We start from the raw sequence: 21,381 nt of genomic DNA, 5'->3' as shown, positions 1-21,381 counted from the left end.
CTGGGGAGACACAGCGCTGGAGCGTGGAGGATGAGAGAGCCTTGGATCCTATTATGGACCCAAGGGTAGAGATGCAAAGCTGATCATGGAAATTCTGGCTCCCTTGGGGTTCATGCAGGCTCCGGCAGCTGCTGTGGAGGTCTATGAGGAGGGTGTTGTTGGGCAGCAGGATGGCAAGGGTCTGAGTGAGAACAACGGCAGTTCGTTCTAGAAGGGTGGGTGTGAGCTTGGAGGTTAAAAGCTGCAGCTAGGCAGTGTCCCGGCATGGCCAGCTAGGCAGCTGGAGCGGCAGAGCAGTGCGATGTGGGAGTCCAGAAGCCATGGCAACCCAGCAGCAGCTGCACAGGTCGGGCAATGAGGGGATGTGTCTTAGATCCCCCTATCACGGAAGCAATGGCCCTGCCGAAGCCCCATCCGCCTGCCCACCCCACCCCGCACCACCGATGAGCTCCCTTACCTATTGAGCTGAGGAGAGGCTTGTCTCGACAACACTGCCCAGATAGCTGAGATAATCAGAAACAAAGCAGTTACCAACGCTGGCCAGACGAACCACCCACGCACACCCAGAGGGGAGGAGGGGGCACAGTGAGCAAAGACCCACAGGCGAGGTCAGAGAACGGGTAAGGGAAAGAAGAGAGAGAGAGGCAAAGAACCAAATGCATGATGGAACAGAGAAGGTGAGCGGGCTGTACAAAGGCACAGACAGGGCGCAACAGCAGCATCTCCTGTAGACAGAGGCAGGCATCTTAGCTAGCCTCTTAGATTCCCCACACAGCCTGACCACCAGGAGCTCCCACCTTGGCAAAGAGGTAACCTTGCAATTTCCAGTGACCAGAGTGGTGGAGAGGGGGAGGGCTGGTTCACTCCTCTCCAGCTACCTCCCATCCTCCCACCGCTAAGACAACCTCCTCTACAACTCTGCTCCCTGACACAGGCCACTGCTTGAAGAAAAGACACCAAAGTACTGAACCCAAGAGAAAGTCAGAAAGACGAGGGAGAAAAGGATGAGGTCAAGACAAGGGAAGAGGGGAGGGTGGGCAGGTGCTTCAGAGCAAACCGGGTCAACCTCAGGGCGATGGAGAAGGAAAAGAGGAAGACAGACTGACTTGAAAAGGCGCGAAGGCTAGGAGGAAAGGGGAGAGCAGGTGGACAGAAGAGGAGGCACAGACAGGCGTCCAAGCTGACTGGTACCTGGAATACCAGCCGCTACAGTACACAGTGTGCTCTCTCAGGCGGGTAGATCTCAGGAGCTTGTCTGTCTGTCTGTCTCTCTGTAGCTTCCTGTGAGGCACACAGGCGGGCAGGGATATGGCTCCCCACATACACAGGTCTGAGCTTGTTCTCAGCCTCCAGGAGCATCTTCCTGGAGAGACTGAGGACAGGGCCTGTAGTCCATCACTTGCTGGGAATTCTAAGGGGGCAGGTATTTGAGCACATGGGGCCCCTGATCAGTGATCCCACATGGTACGGAGTGGCTACACACGAGGAGACACAAGATCTGTAGGCAACTGCAGGGAACCACCACTTTCCAATACCAGGATCACAGGGATGTGACCAGCCTCAGTTTCAAGGGCAGCCTTCACAGGCATCACTGCCTTCCTTTCCCCTTCCCCCCATTTCCTGATGCACAGAGAGCCTTCATAGAACTCTGGGCTGGGTGAGCAGATGCCTGAAGCAACTGGCAGGGCGCCAGCAGGTAAGCCCATCCATCCCAGTGAAGACACTCTGCCAATGTGTGGCCAGCATTCTTCTCCCAGGGCTACTGTAGTGTGTCCCAAACAAGCCCTGTTGTCGGGATGACAGGGAGGTAGGGGACAGGGCAAGGCATGGGGAGACTGACCAGAAGAGAACTAGAGACAGTGGCTTACACTCACCCTGAAGTAGGTAAGGTTGTTGGGGGCTCTGGCCGGAGTGGCTCTTCCCCCATCCTCCTAGGGGAAGGTGTCTGTCCAAACACATCCAAGTTGTCCCCTGGTGCTGGAGGGGCAGGGCCCGGTGGAGGTGAAGGGTAGCCTGTGGCCAGAGTGGTGAAGCCCATGGTCGGCCTGTAGCTGGGGCTCCCACTGCGGCTGCTCTGTGAAGGAGATCCAGTGGATGGCGTGGACTTGCGCGAGAAGCTAACTGCAGCTGGCGGCTGCAGGGTGATCTCTGACATCTCTGCCTGCTGCAGGAGGCCTGGCCGAGGTCGGGCACGAGCAGCAAGCTCAGGGGAGCCAGTACGGGAACTGAGGGGGCTTTGGGTCAGAGGTGAGAGCCTGGAGGGCTGTAGCACCACTTGATGTAAACTGGGCTCGGCACGCCGGGCCTGCCGGGGACTGGGCCGGGGCCGGGGCTGGGGCTCGTACCACCGGGTGTCTAGGCCAAATGTGCTGGGGCCACCGTGCCCCCCGGGCTCGGCTGGCTCCGGGTAAGGCAACACCGGTATCCCCATACCTTGGCTGGTATGTCTTAGCTGCCCTTGGCTGACCAGAGGTTGCATAGGTCTGTCCTGCCACTTGGTGACAGGGGGCGCCGGGATGGGACCCCTGCCAGGTGACTTGCCTACCCAGCCCTTTGGTGCCTCCAGAGAGAGCATGCCTGGATAGGCTGCAGGCACCTGGAGGGGGGTTGGGGGCAGTCCTCGGGGCAGGCAGGCCTTGGGCTGCAAACTCTCGGCCACATCACAGGGGTGCAGCTGGTGGGGGAACATCATGCCTGGGGTCTCCAGTCCCCCAAAGGGAAATTCTGGCCGGCCCCAGGGTTCAGGGGAGCGCCCTCCTGTAGGTGTCTGAGTCAAGGGTAAAGTGCTGTTGGAAGCATTCTCTCCGTTTTCCTCAGGGATGGTGGGGTGGCCAAAAGGCCCCTCGGTGTGCAGGGGTGGGGACGACATGACGGAGCTCAGAGGGCTGCCCACTTCTGGCATATAGAAGGGCGGAGGCTCCACCTCCCCAGGGCTGCTGCTGCTGAGGTACCCATAATACTGGCCATGGTGGAAGTGTCGAGGAGCAGGGGGCCTCGCCTGGCCAGTAGCCTGGAGTCGTCCCCCGAGTCCACTGGGGCCCTCGAGCCCTCGAGGCTGGAACCGAGGGCTGTATGCTGGTGGTGGCAGGTAAGAGTCCTGGCTGGAAGACATAGGGGTCAGCTGAGGCTTCAGAGCAGCCACAGACGTGGGCACCAGTGGGTCTTCGTTTTCCTCATCTGACTGCCGGAACTCAGGGTACATATCCGTCTCCTCCGCGAAGGGGAAGCCCTCGATTCGCCGGCCCTTCACAGAGGGCTCCATTTCCGACGGGCCCATGACAAAGCGGCCATCGGGACCTCTACTGATCAGCTCGATGGGTGTGGTGGCCTCGGCTTCAGCCTCAGCCTTGGCCACACTATACTTCCTGCTGCTGATGGCCCTCTTGGTCTTTTTATACAAGGATAGCTCTTTCTCCCTTGTCGGGCTCAGCATCCTCTTGGCTGCCGGCTGGCCCTGATCGTCAGAGGACTCAGATGGGGCTCGGAGTGTACGGATGCTCTCAGGACTCACCTTGCCAGAGGACAAGCTGTCAGGGAAACAAACAGAAGATGATGAGGGATGCTATACACAGCCGCCGACTTCCTTCCATGGTCTTAACAGTGACTCTAAAGGAGACAGCTATGGTTGGGCTGAATATTTTGGTCAGAAACTCTGGCCAACTCTCTCAATTGTCTAGACAGGTATGGTCCGTTTTTTGGAGTGAACACCCACACTGCTACTTTTCTTCTGGCCTGCCCCTAAATTTGGTATACCCTGCCTTATACACAACTGCATCTTTATTCACGTGTTCAGAAATGCAAGCTAATATTAACACTGGCTCTAGAAAAGCAAAGGACAAAAAAAAAAAAAAAAAAAAAAAAAATCACAGAAATAATACCCGCAAGGCTAAACAAGTAAGCCGAGAGCTTGAATTATCTGTACTACTACTCTCCCTCTATCCATGTGGGCAGCTTAAAATGGGCATGGTCAAATCAGCAAACATGAAAAACCTTAGGGAAATGGGGCCAACTAAAACAAATAGTTTACCTATGCCCAGCCTCCTCCTGCCACCTACAGACCCCCCCAACAACCAGAGAAACTTACGGAGACTCAAGACTCTTCCTACAGTGAGTGATGGAGAGCGGAGGATCTGAAAGGGAAGAGGAAAAAAGGAAGAAGCCTGAGCCCACAAAAGAAGAAGAAGAAGAAGAAGAAAAGCCTGGTACGCCATACCCCAGGTTTAACAGAGAGCCTGATATAAACCACAGAGGGAAAGGCTTCACGTGCCTGGTAGCTCTGTGTCCAGCTCAGTGGCCCATGCAACCGCCAGGCCCTCTCCCCCTCTAGCCCTGGCCCATCCTATTCTCCCCAACACCCTTGCTCTCCACTTTCCTCCCTTCAAGTCAAGCCCCATTGGGCATGGAGGCACATGCCTCTAACCCAAGCTCTTGGGGGGCTCAGAAAAGAGAATCTCAGGTTTGAAGCAAGCCTGTGCTGTATAGCAAGATCCTCTGTCAAAATAACAACAACAATAAAGAGGGGGATGGAGTTGGGTCCTGGAGGTAGGTAGGGATACTTTCTATATATGTATGGAATTTTCCAGAAATGAACAAAAAAAATTTTTTTAAATAAAATTCAATCCCACTGGCAGCTCTGCCTGCAAGATCCCAGTGTCTCTGTTTCCAGAGGAGAAATATCGCAAGTGGTCTGCCTGCTTCCTGCAGAGAGCACCTGACCTTGGCCAGGCAGGGAGAGCAAGTCAACACCAACCTTTTTTCCGCTTGAGTTTGCGCTTGCGCTGCTTGTTGACAAAGCAGGCAGCCAGCGTGCTGAAGAGGATGGCGGCCGCCAGGAAGCAAATGGTGGCCACTATCCCGGCCAACACTGGCCGGGCCAGCCCATCATCAGTCAGGTCCGGCTGTGGGAAGATGTCTGCAAGGAAGGTCAGAAACGCTCATGGCTCTGGTAGTTGCCAACGTGTTCTCCACCTACTCTGCCACCTGGTCCCTAAGGGGCTTTTCCCTCCAGTAGACAAGGCTGGGGTCATTTAATGAGTTTGGGGCAGCAATGTAAAGAGAGTTAAGGAAGGGACAGACTATGGCAGTCAAGTAGCCTCCTCATAGCTTAGAAAGAAGAAATGACACCCGCATTTCCCCTGTGAGTATAACCAGCAGTCACCTACAGCTGTCTTGTCCATCGCTGCGAGTGTGGTAAAGCACTTCCATGCATGTTATTGGGCCTTCCCAAGTAACCTTGTGAGCTGCACATAGACACCCCCTGCCCCCCGTCTCTAAACAATGACACGAGTGACTGGTTTCCTGTCCTATTGGTACCCTAACAGGGGCACAATGGTTCTGATTTCCAGTAAGGATTTCCTGCCTTCTCCTATGCCATCTATACGATTAAGACACCTTGGGGATAAAATTCTAAATCAGGGAGAGGAACTATTAGGATAGACGCTAGGCCCATCCATCTTCTAACTCCTCATAAAACAGGCTGGCAGCTTGCTACAGAAAGAACCAGTACGTCTTCGTCACCCAGGCTCTAGAAGCAGGCTGGAGCTGCAGAAAGGGTGAGATGGCCTCAGCTCTCCTTTCCACAGTTAGAGAAAAAGCTACACCTCGTACCTGATCCACAGACCAGTGAGTGACAGAGCCAGGGCCAACTCACTGTACCATATGCGTAGGGCAGTGAGATCAGTAAGTTGCACTCTTAAGGAACACCAAGGGAAAATACATTGCGATACGGCTGGCTGGAGTTCAATGCCACGGCAGTAACTGTGGGACCATAGACTTAGGAGAACTGGCTACAGGGGATGCTGTTGCTGGAACAGTCTCTTTCCCCCATACAGGAATGCCTGACTAGGCATGCTTCTGTTACTTTTGGGAGTGAGGCACAAGGCTACTGAGTAAGAACAGTTCATAGGATTGAGCGCTCAAAACACTCAAGTTGTCTACTTCAGCTCTGGCTGGGATCTATTTTTTCTATGTTCTTCCATCTCCCTGAATCTCTGCCCTGGAGAGAAGCCAAGACAGAAACAGCTGAGTTTTGCTGCCTATGGGAGACAACTTGATTTTACATAAACATTCCAGGGTACCTAACATATAAGACAAAAATCACACTTTCCTCTTCCCCATGTACCCTCGGCTCCACTTCTTTTCTCCTCCTCTGCCCATATCAATGCTTTTGTAACTCCAAGAGGCTCCCTACAAGAACTTTCTGGCCAAGACCCTTGTAACCTGATCCTAGGGGCCTAAGTACATACTGTACATACTGTACCCACGGAAATGGTGCCTTGGCCGGCTTACTAAGCCAGAGCCTCTCCCATACCTAGGACACCATTTCCCTGGAAAGGGTTTCTGCTGTGTCTCAGGAACTCTGGAATAGAGAGAAGGCATGTGGAAATGGGACGAGTGCCAAAAGAAAAAAGAAGAAGAAGAAGAAGAAAAGAAAGATAAATGGAGAAAATGCTAGGGAGTTGGTTTTATTTAGTCTGGGGAAAAAAAAAAAATCTAGGGAGAGGAAGGAAGGAAAACACCACCAAACAACAATTTTCCAAATAAAACCCACATAATTATAAGGAAGCCTATAATAGGCATCCAACAAACACTTGTTGACCTGTCGCATCTTCCCTCTAATTCAGAGTGCCCGCCCCATTACACAGCAGAGCTCAAGAACAAACAAAATGTTCAGCAAGCAGCACATGCTGACAAGACCCAGTGGATTTCCTTCCTCAGCTATCCCACATTAGCCCCACAGTGGGATAAAGCACCTTGTGTCATGGGAACACAGATCTGTGGGGTTTCAGAAATGGTGGGATGCACAAGGTTTCAACTAGACTCCTGCTGAAGTCTCCAACGCAGCCTGTCCTCCCAGATCAGCTGTTTCACAAAAGGACTCTTGGCATGCCTCTGAGGCTTGTGTCCTGGTTGTTATTAGACAATCTTGGAACCCAAAGTACCTGTGCTGGAGACACCGGCGATGTTGCTAGGCTCGCTGATCAGATCCTGCATGACAGCCAAAACCCGGAACTCGTACCAGGTATCCTACAAGCCAGGGACAAGACACAGTCAGTTGAGGAGCTTAGGACCATCCGACCCTGTGCATGAGATCCACATAACAGGGTACCCAGAATGCCAGTCCCGGGAAGTGTTTAATGATGACTGTTCACATTGGGTGATGTTATAGTGTATTGCCAGCTCTCTTCAAGCTATGGGCTACAAGCTATACACATGAGGCCACTGGATGACTGCAGAGACAGAAGTGTGGTGTGTTCTCACACAGCATCATGAAGCAATTCCATCTGGCCATAAAAAACACCCGGAGAGGGGAAATGGTAGGATGGACACATGAGGTCTCTTCCAGCTAGCTATGAGACACTGTTTTTCTCTCTCAAGAAAAAGAGGTGTTCCTGCTTTAAAGATGTTGAACAGAAGAAAAACAAAAAAGAGGCAATGTGTTTTCTCCCTGGTCTCTGAATTATTAAAAGAAGAGCCCTTCTTTTGGCCGGCCTGAAAGACAATCTTTCTAGGGCTTCCTCAGGCCACCCGGTCTGGAACCCAGGAAACCGAGGCCTGGGGTCTGAGGATTCCTACTAGTTTCTCCTTGCCTTCCCCTAGCTAGTATCTGTATTTGAGGGAAACCATCTGTATAGCACTGGTCCCCCATGCCACTAAGCTATCTCTGGTCCAGGGACCAATTCCAACCTGGTAGCAGACTAGAGAGAGTTCAAGACCACAGATAAGGAAGGCCTATGCAAGGTTTGACTCTATGCCCCTGAGGTGGGTGGGTCACATGATGCTCAGTAGCTTTACAAACAGTCATAACAATTCCAGAAACTGGGAATAAGAGGCAAGAAAACTACAGTCCCCACCTGTGACAGATCCTTGGCAAAAAAATCTCCATCAGTGCCTGGAATGGCATCATCTAGCATCTCCCAGCGTTCCCCAACTCGGAACTCCATGATATAGCGGTCGATGGGGAAGCTGTGGTTGGCAGGTGGGAGCCAGGACAGGAGCACACCCTGCTGGGTCCGGTTGGCTGTGAGGCACCTTGGTGGGGTCACCAGCACCAGAGGTTCTGGGGTTGTAACAGGGAATGCTACGGAAGAAAAAGGAAGACGAAAGATGATGGCCACAGACTCCTACTCCAATGTGGGAAGCAGAGCCTGACCAAGAATGAATTTGTTTCAGAGAGGCAAGGGAGTAGCACCTACAGTAGCCCTCCTGGTGCTAGGAAAGAGAAGTGTAATGGCCCAGAGCTCTGTGACTCTTCTCAGAGTAGGACAACTGCAAGGTGTTTAAGCACCTTCTCAAAAGGGAAGATGCAGAGGCCACCACAGAGAAGAGAGAAGAGCGTAGTGAAGAGCACAGTCATGTGCCACACAACATGTCTGTCAGCAGCATCCCTGATGGTACCCCATGAAGTGAAGGCACTGAAAAACTATCGGCTAGTAAGAGGGTATCCACTATAATATAGAGCAGCACATTCCTCACACATCTGAGGTAACATTGGTATGAATAAATCTACAGCACGGCCGGTCACATAACGTGCAGCTGTGTAGAGTGCAGAATACGTGGCAATAGTAACACTCAACCATGCTGCGGGGTATGTTTTTTATAGCTACAGCATAGTCCAACAACAGAAAAGGTTCTGGTGAAAACAGCCCACTTTGTTCCACTAGCCTGAGCTCCATTGATCTAATGTCCACTGTATTTCTTGGTTGTGTCACTTTCTTGTGTGCCATACCATCTACCCAATGACCTCATGGCCGAATGGCACACTGCTCAGTGTGGAACATGCAGTTTCCTCTGATGGCTTCCCCACTGTTAAGAGGCACAGGCATCTTTTACTTGCATCCCAAGGACTAGTATGATCTGCTCCCAACACATGAGTCACACTTTCTACTCCTTTGAGCTCAAAATGAGGCCCAGGCCAGGCTTGGTGGTACACACATTTAATCCCAACACTTGGGTGGCATAGACAGGCAGATCTCTGCATCGAAGGCCAGGTTGGTCTGCAAAATGACTTCAAAGCCGGGTAGGGCTATTTGAATAGGTGAGATCCTATTCAGGGGAACTTTAAAATTTGGGGTGAGCAGTTTATATCTGCTGTCCACAGGGCAGAAGAGGACCTGAGAAGCGACTGCTTTCCAAGGCTGTCCTTGGACCCCAGAAGATATACAACTATAGTCGGATAGTGCAGAAGACTCCCTGTCCCCTAATAAAACTGCCAAACATGTCACTGACCCTCTCTATTCCATCCAAAGGTGCAATAGGAGTATGGCCAAAATGTCATGATATGGAACCAGACAAACCTTACAAAAAAACATGTCAAATCCTTACTGGGAAATAAAAGAAACCATTTCGGAGAACAGTTAGTAGATGCTGGCACCCACTAAGGCCTAATGTTAGTTCTAGCACCATCACCCCCATTGCCTTTGGCCAGCTGAGATCTGCTGAGAAGTAGCCCCAATACACTCCAGCCCAGGGCCTCACCTAAAGTGTTCACAGTGACCACCTCACTGAAGGCGCTGCTTCCCAGCCTGTTCTGGGCCAGGACACTGAACTGGTATGCAGTCTCGGGCTCCAGGCTGTCTACCAGCAACCAGCTGGGGCCCGGTGGCACTGACAAGGACAGCCAGTCGTGGGGCCCAAACTGAGCCCGCTTCATCCTGGCCAAGAGAGAGAGAGAGAGGGGGGAGGGGATTGGGGAGAAGGGGTGGGGTGGGTCACACTGGAGAGAACGGCACGCATGCAAGGTCTTCAAGGAAAAGGCCGTGAGAGTACACGCATTCCCAGGTTCAAGGGCAGGAAGAAGGATAACCAAGGTGGGGTTACCTGCCCAGCTCTGGCTGTGCCAACCTTCCTGGCACCAGGGCACACCCCACTGTGGTACCTCTCCAGTGAAAAGGGGTCGTCGGGTATAAATCATGCTGAAGATACTAGTCAGATTACCGATTGCATTGTGGTAGAATCCCACTCTAAGTGCTACATTATAAATGGGCTCTGTCTTAATAGACTAGGGACACTGGAAATAAGAATGAGCGGCTGGGCAATGCCATGACTAGAGAAGGAACCTAGATGGTCTTGCCTGTCTGCCCTACCAAGGAGAGACAAAAGTGGGGCCCAGAGTATCATAGGATGCTCTACTCAATCCATTCCAACTTAGGTCATCTGAGGACATCCAAGGCATGTAACAAAAAATGGCCAGAGGTTTGTCCCGTGGCAGAACCAGGGCTCTTAAGGCACAGAAGGCTAGAAATCACAATCAAAGGAAGAGTTACGATTGCAGAGAGTGAAGAGTGTAGGTATGAGGTTTTCTACTCTAAAGCCGCTCCCAATAGGCAAGGAAGCCACCTGCTGCAAATGCAGTTCCAGATGCCACCACAGGGAGGAGACATTGTGCTGGGCAACCGGTCCACTCTATTCCTCCCTGAACTGTACTCAACAGATGCCCACAGGTTCCTCTCTAGGCTTTAAGGCTCACTACAGCTACACCAGGTAAGCTGAATAATGTGAGCTGCGGCAAAAGGAAAAAGAAAGGAGAAAAAAAAAAAAAAACCAGCAGGAGCCGAATGTCTGTATCAATACAGTGAGTGAGGGCCTTTCAGGAAGAAGAGGAAGACCTCCTCTAGCTTGGCGACTGCCTTTCCCTGCCACATCGAGTGAGCGGAGTGTGATAAAAAAGTAACACCAATGAACAGCAGCATGGAGCAGCGCCACAGACAATGAGGGAAGCCCCCATGTGTGTGCAAACATCTGTCTGTCCATCTCCAAAGACAGCTCTGCTACACCAGATGTCACTTAATGACCCACACATCTTGCAGCATCCCCTAGGCAGTGGGGTTGGGCGTCTTCCCCCATTCAGAGGAATGCAGACAAGGAGTGGGAGATTGTTATGACTATAGCTCCTGCCATCCAGATATAGTTCACCCACTGGAGAACTCAAAACTCCCAGGATATGCATTCAGGCTGAGAACTGCTGGGGAAATGGAAGGGCCCCTCAAGCCCTTGCCGCTGAGGGCTCTCTCTCTCTCTCTCTCTCTCTCTCCACATCAGCTTCTCTCTCTCCTCCCTCTCCTCCTCTCTCTCCTCTCTCCTCGCTCTCCTCCCTCCTCTCCTCTCTCCTCCCAGACTCAAACTAAACCAGGCAGGAAGAGAAGGAGGTAGCAGGTCCATCTCTCTCCCCCACCTGAGGCTACTGTCTGCAAAGCTGGAGGCTGCGGTCCCCAGCTCAGGACAGGAAGGAGTGTTAGGAGTGAACAGTCCTAGAGAGGTGGGAAGGAAGGGAGTGCCCCTCGGCTCCTCTCCCCACTGGTCCAGGCCTTGGGGTCTTATTCTGGTCCATGCACTTGTGAGATCTACCTACCCTGAGGTTTGGGCAAGGATCTTAAGTCACTAGTCTGGTCAAAAACACGCATGAGAATAATGCGCACAGATGCTATAGAGAAAATACAGACAGGGCAGGGATGGGGGCACCGGTTCTCCTAATTAACTGGTACCTGGGCAAGGAACAAATTACAAAGTAGACTCTACATCCCAGGTGCTATTCACAATGCCCTCAAGCTTGAGCGCCTAGAGAAAGAATGAGGTGAAACATGAAATGGGGGAGGGGCACTAAGAGAAACCAAAAAGAGACCAGAAGGGGCCACAACTTAACCCCAAGTCAGCATCCTAACCTCCAGGGTGGAAACATAAGGGTACACTGAGTCCCTTATAGATACCCCTAGCATCCTTAAGTACTCAATCACTGTCTGGTCCTCTTTGCCAGCTTCTAGCTGGCAAGTACAGATCCTAGCCTCCTTGGGCCCACCCTCCACCCCAGGATAGGCTAGCCTAGGGCAGCCTGGATGCCCTGAGTGGGGCAAAGGGAGGGAGAAGCAGAGAGCAAAGCATGCGGGGCTGACTCACAGAGGTCCGTACCAAACTGAGAATGTCTGCTCGTAGCCTCCATCATAGCCTGGCTCCCAGGACACATTGGCAGTTGTCATGGAGACCTGGACCCGGACACTGCCCGGGGCATGGGGACTGGTGCCTGGAGACCAAGGAAGAGATCTCAGAGAAGAAGGAGCCAAGCCTATTTGCTAGGTCCTCAAAATCATCTTGTAGGAGATTCGGGAGAAGACAGAGCATATAGCAGCAATACGCATCATAGGAAGTGGCAGCAGTGAGGACAGGATCCCAAGTCCAGCCTAGCCCTGCTGGGGACAGAGAGAAAAGCCCACCCACTACATAGGCTAGCATAACTAGCAGGAACACAGATGGGGGAGCGGGGGAGGGTGGGGAGGCGGCACAGGGCAAGTAAAGCAGTACTTTTCCCATCCTGACCAAATTCCCATGCCTCTTGTGAGGAAAAAAGTAAAACAAAAACCATTCCCTTCATATCTTGGAAGAAACCAAAAACCACACCCCCTTACTAATCTCTATCCACAAGAGCCAGCCACGTTCTACACCACAGACAACAGTAGCCTCAGGTATGAGGTACGAAGGCTACGACGCTGGGCAGAACGGCCATGGGCTTCCCTGATAGACTGTGAGTGACCAGGTGCACACCGCTTTATTAATAGACTAAACTGGCAATAAAACAGTCAGTGTTGGCCTTGGGTACAACTTTGGCTGCCAGGCCCCTAAGGGACAGGCTAGAAGAAGTGGGGGGTAGGAGGGTGACAAGTCCTACCCAGTCAGGACAGGAAGTACTAGTCACTTCCTAGTGTCCCAGGCTATGGACACCAGCCTGACCCTCAGGCAGCTCAGTGCCTGGCTGAGGGGCCACATGGTCTGATTCTCACTCATTCTCCTCCTGCCAGTTTCCACATGTCCGCCTTCCCCTGATCCTCCCTGCCAGAGCCTCCTGAGGTCCAGGCTTTTAAGTTGTCACACACACACCCCAGTCTGACTTAGGAAAGACACTCGCCCCAGCTGGCCTACCCAACCACGTACCGATGACAGTGAGGTGCGTGCTGGCAGTGATGCTTGTGACCACATTGGTGGCAAACGCATTCCCACTCCCCGTGGTCCTCCTTACTTAGGGCACGAAACTGGAGACTCCCGCTGGGCAGGGCGTTGTGCTTGCTTCTGCTGGGCTTCCCTACCTTAGCCAAACAAGGAGCAGGGATTCAGGTTAAGGGACCAGTGCTCATAACTCAGGAGTCTAAAGAGGATGAAGATGGTGGGGCGATCCCGGAGCCCATTGCCAGTGCCCTGCCACTATATCCTCTAGTGTCGCTTCCCCTCCTAACATCTGGCCTGTCCACACTGGTCCAAGTAGAACCACCCCTGGGTCTTCCATGCGTCCCCCACAGCACAAGAGCTTCAGAGCCCAGGTACCTTCCTCCAGGTGATGACAGGAAAGGGGTCCCCTGCAGCTGCACAGGGGATGAGCAGCTCCCGGCCGGCCTCCTGCCGGTACTCCCAGCCAGGTAGCACCGTGAAATACGGGGGGTCCTAGTGGAAGCACAGAGACAGATGTGAAAGGTTGCCCACACAAGACTGCCCACCAGAGGCCACGTACAGTCCTGGGGACTCACCTTCAGGACAAGCCGTGCAGGGGCAGACTGGCCCATGGTCCCCAAAGTGTTGTAAGGCACACAGGTGTAAGTGCCAAGAGCCTCCTCTGTGGCCTCCTCGATTCGAATAGAGCCATCCTCCATCAAGGTCCAACCCAAGTTCTGCCAGACAGAGATGAAAGAGCAAGGAGCCATGGTCAGGACACAGGCACTGCATCCCAGCCACTTCCAGGCAGGGTCTGAGAGGACAGAACAGCAGTTCAGCCAGTGCTGGCATCCCCTGTGGGCATGGAGCACAGCCAAACTCCTGCCAGACCATTGCTCTTTGTTTGCTTTGGTTTTCTTTAGGAGGAACGGGGCTGGCAGAGAACCAGAGCCCAGAGGCAGCATCTTTATTTTCAGAAGGATGCACCCCATTCTGAATCCCCAGCATGCATTTCACTCATACCTTCTCTACCTGCAGTGGCCGGCCATCCTTATTCCACTTCACCACAGTAGCAGGTGGCTCGGCATCCACAGGACAGCGGATATAGCCATGGATTCCCACAGGCACATAGATGACAGGGGGCATGTTGAGGACACGGGCTGGGTCTGTGAAAAGGGGTAGTGTGGAGAAACATGAGAAGCCGGTGCCAGGAGCCAAGGCCACCATGGTTAATAAGACCAACAATCCCAGCTCTCTAACACTTAGAGGCTAGGGGCCACACACAGCAGGCTGGGGCAGGCTGCGTACATCTTTCATCTGTCCAAGTGACTATGCTTTTAAGACCCTTAAGACATTGAAGAATGCTCGGAGGCAGTCAGAGGCACGTTTGAAACTGCCCTGGTCTTCAGAACTTGGAAATGACTCTCACACCAGACTTTAGCCCAGCCCTGCCAAGCCAACAATGACCATGCATTTCTCCAGCTATTTTGGCTCCTGAAGTTTCTTGGGAGTAAGCAAGTCAATTAATCCACATCCTAAACCAAAAAGAGCAATGTCAGTTCTACGCACGATGCGTCCCCAGCATAACGGTAGGTATTTCTTCTGCTGGGTGTCTGGCCTCCCTTGGCCTCTGTACTTCACCTGACTCTGCAGTTAAAGGTAAAAAAAATCTATCATGGCCCCAGGACAGATGACAAGAGGCCTGTAGCCCTTGTGCTGGAAATTTAGGTACCTCTTCTCATTTCTCCCCAGGACCCCTAGGGCTACAAAGGCGAAAGATCCTGAGCTGGGAAGGCTGTGATGAATGAGCTGACACCTTTTAAGCATTCTGAGCTCTTCAGAGAACAGCCTTACATAAATACCCAGGCCGAGTTATATATTTAGATGTAGCTTCCTACTTTGGTATGATAGTCTTTTTTTTTTTTTTAATTCCTCCAAGGTTTTCAAAGGGTTTATGAATGGGAAATACTCTGAACACTGCTTTTTAGCAGAAATAAAGATCCTTGTCTCACCCACCTATAAATCTCAGCTCCCTGGATTCTCTTTGAAGGGAGGAAGAAGGTAAAAAAAAAAAAAAAACCGGGACGAGTGGTGGGAGTGGGCGGCGGTGCTGAGGAGAGCCAGCAAAACCAAACCGCCTCTGCAAGACAACAGTGGCCCACGGCTCCAAGGATGGAGCCTTCATCTCAGTTGATTCGGCATCCTTCGGAAGGCAGATCCCTGTGGGCCTGCTCACCCCTGCATCATCACCGCCTTCTAGGTCATGTGGCACTGCCTGCTTCCAGACTAGAGGGAGAGGCACACCTGCAAGGTCAAGCAGCCCCTTCCTGTAGCCCTTCCTTCCTCCCCAGTGCTGCTTGAATGCACCCAGTCTCCTGCTTTTCCTGCTTTAGGTCTAGGTAGGGGGTTACACCCAGTATCCTGGGCTCCCCAGCTCAGGAAAGTCCGGAACTTCCACCACAACATGCTACAAACCCTTGTGAGTTGTCAGCAGTGCAAGAGAGCGGAGACCGTTGCTTCCACAGCAAAGCTATCCCTCAGAAATGAGAAAGCACGCACCATGAGGAACGAAGTGGGACACAGCAAACCCAACTGAGCTCCGCCCCTCTGATCTTGCCCATTCACAGAAGACCCAAGCAAACACTCAGACCTGTGCAGCCAGCAGGGAGAGCTCCCAAGGCTCCCAACTGTTCCTCTACTTGTCCTCAGCTCAGAGGCTACCTTACATCACCACACTACACTGTTTACCCCTGCCTCTCCATGTCCTCGGGTGTAAGTAATTCTCCCACACCAGCATTCTAATAATGGAGGCCCGTCACCTATAGCAACAACCTGCAGCCTTTGTTGCCTGAGTGACAGGGCCATCCATGAGCCAAAAGGAAGACATTAATTTTCAATACCCATCTTCCCATCTCACTGGGCCGCAATGTCCAGCTTGTCACGGGGCTGGGAAAGCAACATAGGGCACCCAAGTATTATTACTAGGTAGAATCTCAGGCTCGCTCACAAGCCCTTTATGGGTCTGGCTAAATATCATCTCTTTCTTTTGAGTCTCACAGCCCCAGAGCAGAGGGAGTAGGTAACCAGAAGGAGCCAGGTGTGGAAGCAGACCAAGTCACCCAGGAAGGTCCAGTGTGCAATGTTCACATGTGGAAAGGCAGAGTGCAACTGGCAGAGGAATTAAGCCTGCATCCTGAGACACCCAGGAAAATGTGCCTAGCAGCAATTAGTTCAAGGTCCAGGTATAAACCAGTACTCGATAACATAAAGACCACCATTCTGAACGGCAAATGCTCAGAGCTAAGGTCTGTTTATCCTTGAACCTGACCTAAGCTCGAATCAATGAACTGGCTAATAGCCAATGATGACCAGCCCACAGAAGACAGCTGCCAATATCAGTTCACCCTATTGGCCAGGCTGGTCATGGCCTCCCCTGAAGCCATTCGTATTCCTCCCTCAGCTGATCCTGTAATCCTCAGAAACATATTGGGACTTCAACGTCCAATCTAGCTAGTACAGTTTGCACCTACTAGAATACCCAGAACCCTCTCCCTCACCCCTACTCACACTGCACAGTCAGGTATGCTGAGGCAGAGGGGGAGCGCCCCAGGCTGTTGCTAGGGACACAGGTATACTTCCCAGCATCCTCTGGCTTCACTCGGAAGATGATCAGCGTCCCATCAATCAGGATCCGCACCCTTAGCTTCAGGTCACTGCAAAACAGTGACAAGCAGACAAAGAGATGAGGGACATTGGCAGAAATTTACAAGCAAGGTAGCACTGAGTCCCTTAACCTCCCCTAGAGGCAGCAAGGAAACTTTGGGTTCCCAGGCACTGCCGGGACCCCTCTATCAAGGCAGGGGCCTCCTGTGGGGACCCATGTGAGAGGGTTGGAGCAGGGTGCTGCTCACTTCTGGAAGTAGACGTTCTCATCCTGCCAGTACCAGGTGTAGGTGAGGTTGCCGGGATACGCCTCTGCCCTGCAGGTAAGCAGAGCATCCTGGGAGATGTTGACGGTGATGTTCTCAGGAGGGGAAACAATGAAGGGAGGCCCTGGGGAGAACAGGGAATAAACATCACCTCTCCTGATGGGGAGGGCTACCACGCCAGGGCTCCCAGGAAGCTCTGGGATGCTCAAGATGGGGGATCTGGGCAGCAGAGGTACCCACTCAGTGCCACATCCCCAACCGCTCCACAATTTGCAGAGCAGCCATCTATAACCTCCACCCACCTTTCCTGCCCAAAGCTCTCCAACAGAGCTCAGAAGGTGCAAGGCCTGATCTTGTCTCTGAAGGAGCCAGAGCCTTGTACTGTTCCCCCAGACAGAAGTTCAGAAGGCCATGCAGGAGAGGAGGCTGGGGAGCAGAGAGGCAGAATCCAGCAAACCTGGGGACTATTTAGCCAGACCTCAGCAGAGCTGGGCTTTGGCCCTCCCATAGGAGATATGCTGCTTCCCATGGTGTGCCTCCGCTCCTGCTGAGCTCTCAGAGGCCACAGGACAGTGTCACCACAGTCACCATGCCCTAAACCCCCCACTGTCACTCCAGCATACAGAGGGTGGGAAGGCAGAGCCCATCCTGACACCCTGCCCATCTTGGGCAGTGAACGCTCAGCCCTTTTCAAGGCACTCTGGCCAACATCTCACAGCTGACTGCAGAACACAGTTCTAATCAATGTCCCTGATTTTGCTTAAATGTCAGGGACTTGACTATAGCTCTATCTTTACATATTGATGCTGTCACTGACGGATAGATGACCCAAGGGTATCTCCTCCTCTGAGGAAAGTGAAGACGTGGCAGGAATGCACTCGCAACAGGAAATCAAAAATGGCTCGCCATGGTCCCTGTCTCCCTGCCACACCAGCTGACCAAGGTGAGAGACACAGAAAGTGATGTGTATGAGACAGTCCCCCCCCCCCCAGCTCCTCTACCCGGCTCCCTTCCCCTACCCCCCCCCCCCCCCCCGCCACTTGGGCAGGCTGTGCCATGAGAAAACATTCTCCATGATTCAGCAGGCCTGGAAACCTCCTGCCGAGTTCTAAGGATAAAGAGGCTGAGAAAGTCCCCCTACCTTGAACAAGCAGGTGGGTTGTGTGCACAGCCTCTCCCTGGATGCTATACGCTCGACAGGTGTAGGCGCCTCTGTCCTCCCGACTGACCGATGTCACCGTCAAGCTACCGTCACTCACCTGGGGCACAGAAAGAGTGCAACATCAACCTGTGGGCCTCACTAGCATGTCTCCTAAGCAAAGAGGTGAGCTCTGAGAGGCTGGAGATGGCCTCGGGGACTCATGGACAGGGACAGGGAGGATAACAGCCTCCTTGTTCATCTCCCTACAAGAGGCAGCAGAATGCCTTCAGTCGAGTTGATCCATTAGTTTGCCTGCCTCCACCCTGGGCCTGTACACAGAGCATCAGTGGTCATTAGATGGGAGATAGGTGGGGGTGGGGGTCAGAGGAGAGACCAAGAAGAGAGCCTGTGGTACCCAGGTGAGAGCTGCACTCACCTGGTACTTTCCGCTAGCACCGAGGAGGGTCCCTTCCTTGAGCCAGGTGACGATGGGCTTAGGGTTCCCAAAAGCAGTGCACGTCATGGTAATACTTCCACCTTCCTTGGCCTCGATGTACTGGGGGGGTGTTTCTGTAAAGGTGGGAGGGGCTGCAAAGGACACCAGGAAAGTAAGAGGTGATCCCCATGCACCTGCACAGAGCTCTGCAGCATGCAAGGACAACAGAAGAAAGTGGGCAGAAACTACTCTCCGGTATATCATAGGAGCGGGGAGACCTAGGACCGACCTACTGATGCCCTGCAGGTGTGAGTAGCAGCCCATCCCATTTGGATTATGAGCTTTTAAGAGAATCAGCACCTTTTGCCTGAGCTGCTTGCAGAGACAATGAGGGCAACTTTGGGCCTACACTCCGGCTGGCCAGCTACAAATTCTCCATTCATCTGGCTGAATTTAGCTTCAGTAAAGCTTCCCACAGGGCTAGGAACAGGACATAAACAAGAATCTCTCCAGGATTATCACACTGCACAGGGGCTCCTGAGTACCCCCAGTTCCACCAAGCCCATTCATTTGCTGATTTCCTGACTGAGTGCCATCAAAGCCTAATGCCTGTCCCAGGCTAAGGACGCAGTCTTACTGTTACTTCATTCTGTAGGTTAAAAAAACAAAAAAAACAAAAACAAAAACAAAAAACAAACAATAAAAACCTCCCACCTGCCTGCCTCCTCTTTGACTCCAGTGGATAAAGATGAGTAGTGAATTCTGCGGGCTACCACCTTCTTAATTCTTCCCTGAGTACGTGCGGTAGTCACTTCCCAAGCACTGAAGGTGTGATTAACACTCTATCCTGTTTGGATAATCAGCTTTGAAGAAATTCAGCCCCCCTTTGCCTGAGCTGCTTGCAGAGACAATCTGGTCGGGCATTAACCTCTTGGACTACTGGTTCCATGGTCTTCCAAAATGGCTGTTCTGAATACCAACACCAACACCAATGCTACCAGGCTAGGCCATTCTGGGTTCCCCACAAGCACCCAAGTTCAAGTACTTGCCTGCCATATAATCTTAGGCAGGTGCCTCAGACTCTCTGGGCTTTAGCTACACCCTCTGCCCTCTAGAATTGATGTAGAGGATTAATGACATAAGGATTGTGGATAATCTTGTAAAACCTGCAAGCAAATGTTTACAGCAAACTGACTGCTCTGCCATCACTACTGTCGTCGTCATTCCTGGGGGCTTTGGTCTGAAGACTAAGAACAAGCTTCAGAAAGGGTCTTTGCTGCCCCATGGAGCCATGCTCCCAGCGTCAGTTGGTCAGAAGGTACTAGGATTGGCTCCTGCCTGCACCAGCTTCCTGTCCCCGACACTTTCTCCTGCTGACTCGAACAACACAGGCATTCTGTGCCTCCCTGTGCAAGAACTTCCAACCTCAACACCATCCATTTGTAGAGCTCTTGCATTAGCCTGGAACTCTATATCCAGACCCAATTTCTGTGCCCCATCTGAGCATGTGTCTTTTCCTGGTGACACCGAACACTCAGATCTCCTGCACTTCCTGGAATGCGGCGTGCTCAACAAACATTTCATGAATGGAAGGTCGGTGAATGAAATGAGTGAGTGAAGGTCTACAGCATACACATCCATAGTCTAATACAAGTGCAAGTACACACACCCTCTTAGAAGCAAGACCACGCAGGGCCACCTTGGCCACCAGTCTCCAGCACCCTTAGCTGCTGGGTACACAGGGACATTTGGAACTACACATAAAACACACATCCTCGAGAAAACCAGTGTTCAGAAGGACAGTAAACGTAATGATGATGGGGCCCTCCCAAGTCCTTGTAAATCTGTCCAGGGATTGCAGCCTCCAGACACTGAGAATGTGTCCTAGTGCCAGAGCCCACACCCACCCACCCTGCCCCCGAAAGTCAGTTAACTCAACCACAGCCTCTATTACCTCTAGTGTCAAGCTTAAAAGAAAAGATAATAAATTAAATTATGTCCTGAAGTGACAAATTAATTACTAATTACATAATTACTTTATTATTTAGGTGCTAATCAGGAAAGTACATTGAACAATTTCAAGTTTTCAGGAAAATAATGGTTTGACTCTCAATTATTTACTGAATTAGGTGTTAGCTTGCCAGCTGCATTTTGAGGCCTAATTCCTCCTGCAAGCGCCCTATAATTAATAGCGCAGGTTAGAAATAAGCTGGTCTCTCCTCCAAGCCATAAACCAGACCTACAGCAAGACTTGGCTTGGGCTGTGGAGGTATTTTGCGTGTGATAAAGAAATAATTGGGATTGTTTCTACCCAACCAGTCTTCAAAGAAAACACAGGGGGAAAATGAGAACATTTGTTGTAACTCTTATTTTTGCACTGGCCTTTCTCCTTTGAAAGGTGCCTGACACTACACATCGCACTCAGGACGTGACAAAAGAATGGCACTGGCCTCCTTCCATCCAGAATGGAAATATTTACACAGGAAGAAATTCTCAAAGAGAGGAAATGGGGGGGCTGAGTGAAGGCTCTCTCTCTCTCTCTCTCTTTCTCTCTCTCATGTTGGATTCTGTTCTGCCTCTTCCACATCTGCTCATGGGTAATAGGAAGTGGACTCTGCTAAGGCCTAGTTCTCAGACATGGAGCAAATGGTTGCTCAGACTCAGTGCTCTGCCCAGCACTAGTGTGCCTACAACCTACCTGCCCTCCATCTGTAAAGGCGCTCACCTCCTTTGGACTTGCAGATTCGCTTGTTCCCTCTAGTGAAGGACCCTCACCACCTTACTCTCTGCTCTTGCCTAAGTCCCTCTCTGGACAGGATTCTGGACATAGGCCATGCCCTCCGAGAGGCTTTCCCTCTTTGGTGCTCCCAAAGGCACAAGGCGGATCATTTCTTAACATGATTGGAAAAGTTAAACACCAGGGTTGGGTCATGTGCCCTACCTGATACCCAGAGCCTGCCACC

General features: G+C 52.0%; 1 protein-coding gene across 1 annotated transcript in view; it reads right to left on the bottom strand.

Annotated features, from left to right (window-relative positions):
- Igsf9b (immunoglobulin superfamily member 9B) overlaps positions 1–21,381 on the bottom strand; it is a 46,971-nt gene that overhangs the window by 10,568 nt on the left and 15,022 nt on the right. Inside the window, 16 exon segments of the mRNA XM_051156104.1 lie at positions 1,875–3,527; positions 4,085–4,130; positions 4,751–4,912; positions 6,942–7,026; positions 7,854–8,080; positions 9,478–9,653; positions 11,905–12,016; positions 12,922–12,973; positions 12,975–13,073; positions 13,309–13,425; positions 13,509–13,649; positions 13,936–14,078; positions 16,480–16,625; positions 16,824–16,965; positions 17,983–18,100; positions 18,419–18,570. Of these exon segments, the coding sequence (XP_051012061.1) occupies positions 1,875–3,527; positions 4,085–4,130; positions 4,751–4,912; positions 6,942–7,026; positions 7,854–8,080; positions 9,478–9,653; positions 11,905–12,016; positions 12,922–12,973; positions 12,975–13,073; positions 13,309–13,425; positions 13,509–13,649; positions 13,936–14,078; positions 16,480–16,625; positions 16,824–16,965; positions 17,983–18,100; positions 18,419–18,570 (3,571 nt within the window).

The sequence above is a fragment of the Acomys russatus genome, chromosome 14, assembly GCF_903995435.1.
Source record: "Acomys russatus chromosome 14, mAcoRus1.1, whole genome shotgun sequence".
NCBI classification, from domain to species: Eukaryota; Metazoa; Chordata; class Mammalia; order Rodentia; family Muridae; genus Acomys; species Acomys russatus.
Note: the sequence above shows the minus strand (reverse complement) of the source record. Positions and strands in the feature narration are given on the sequence as shown.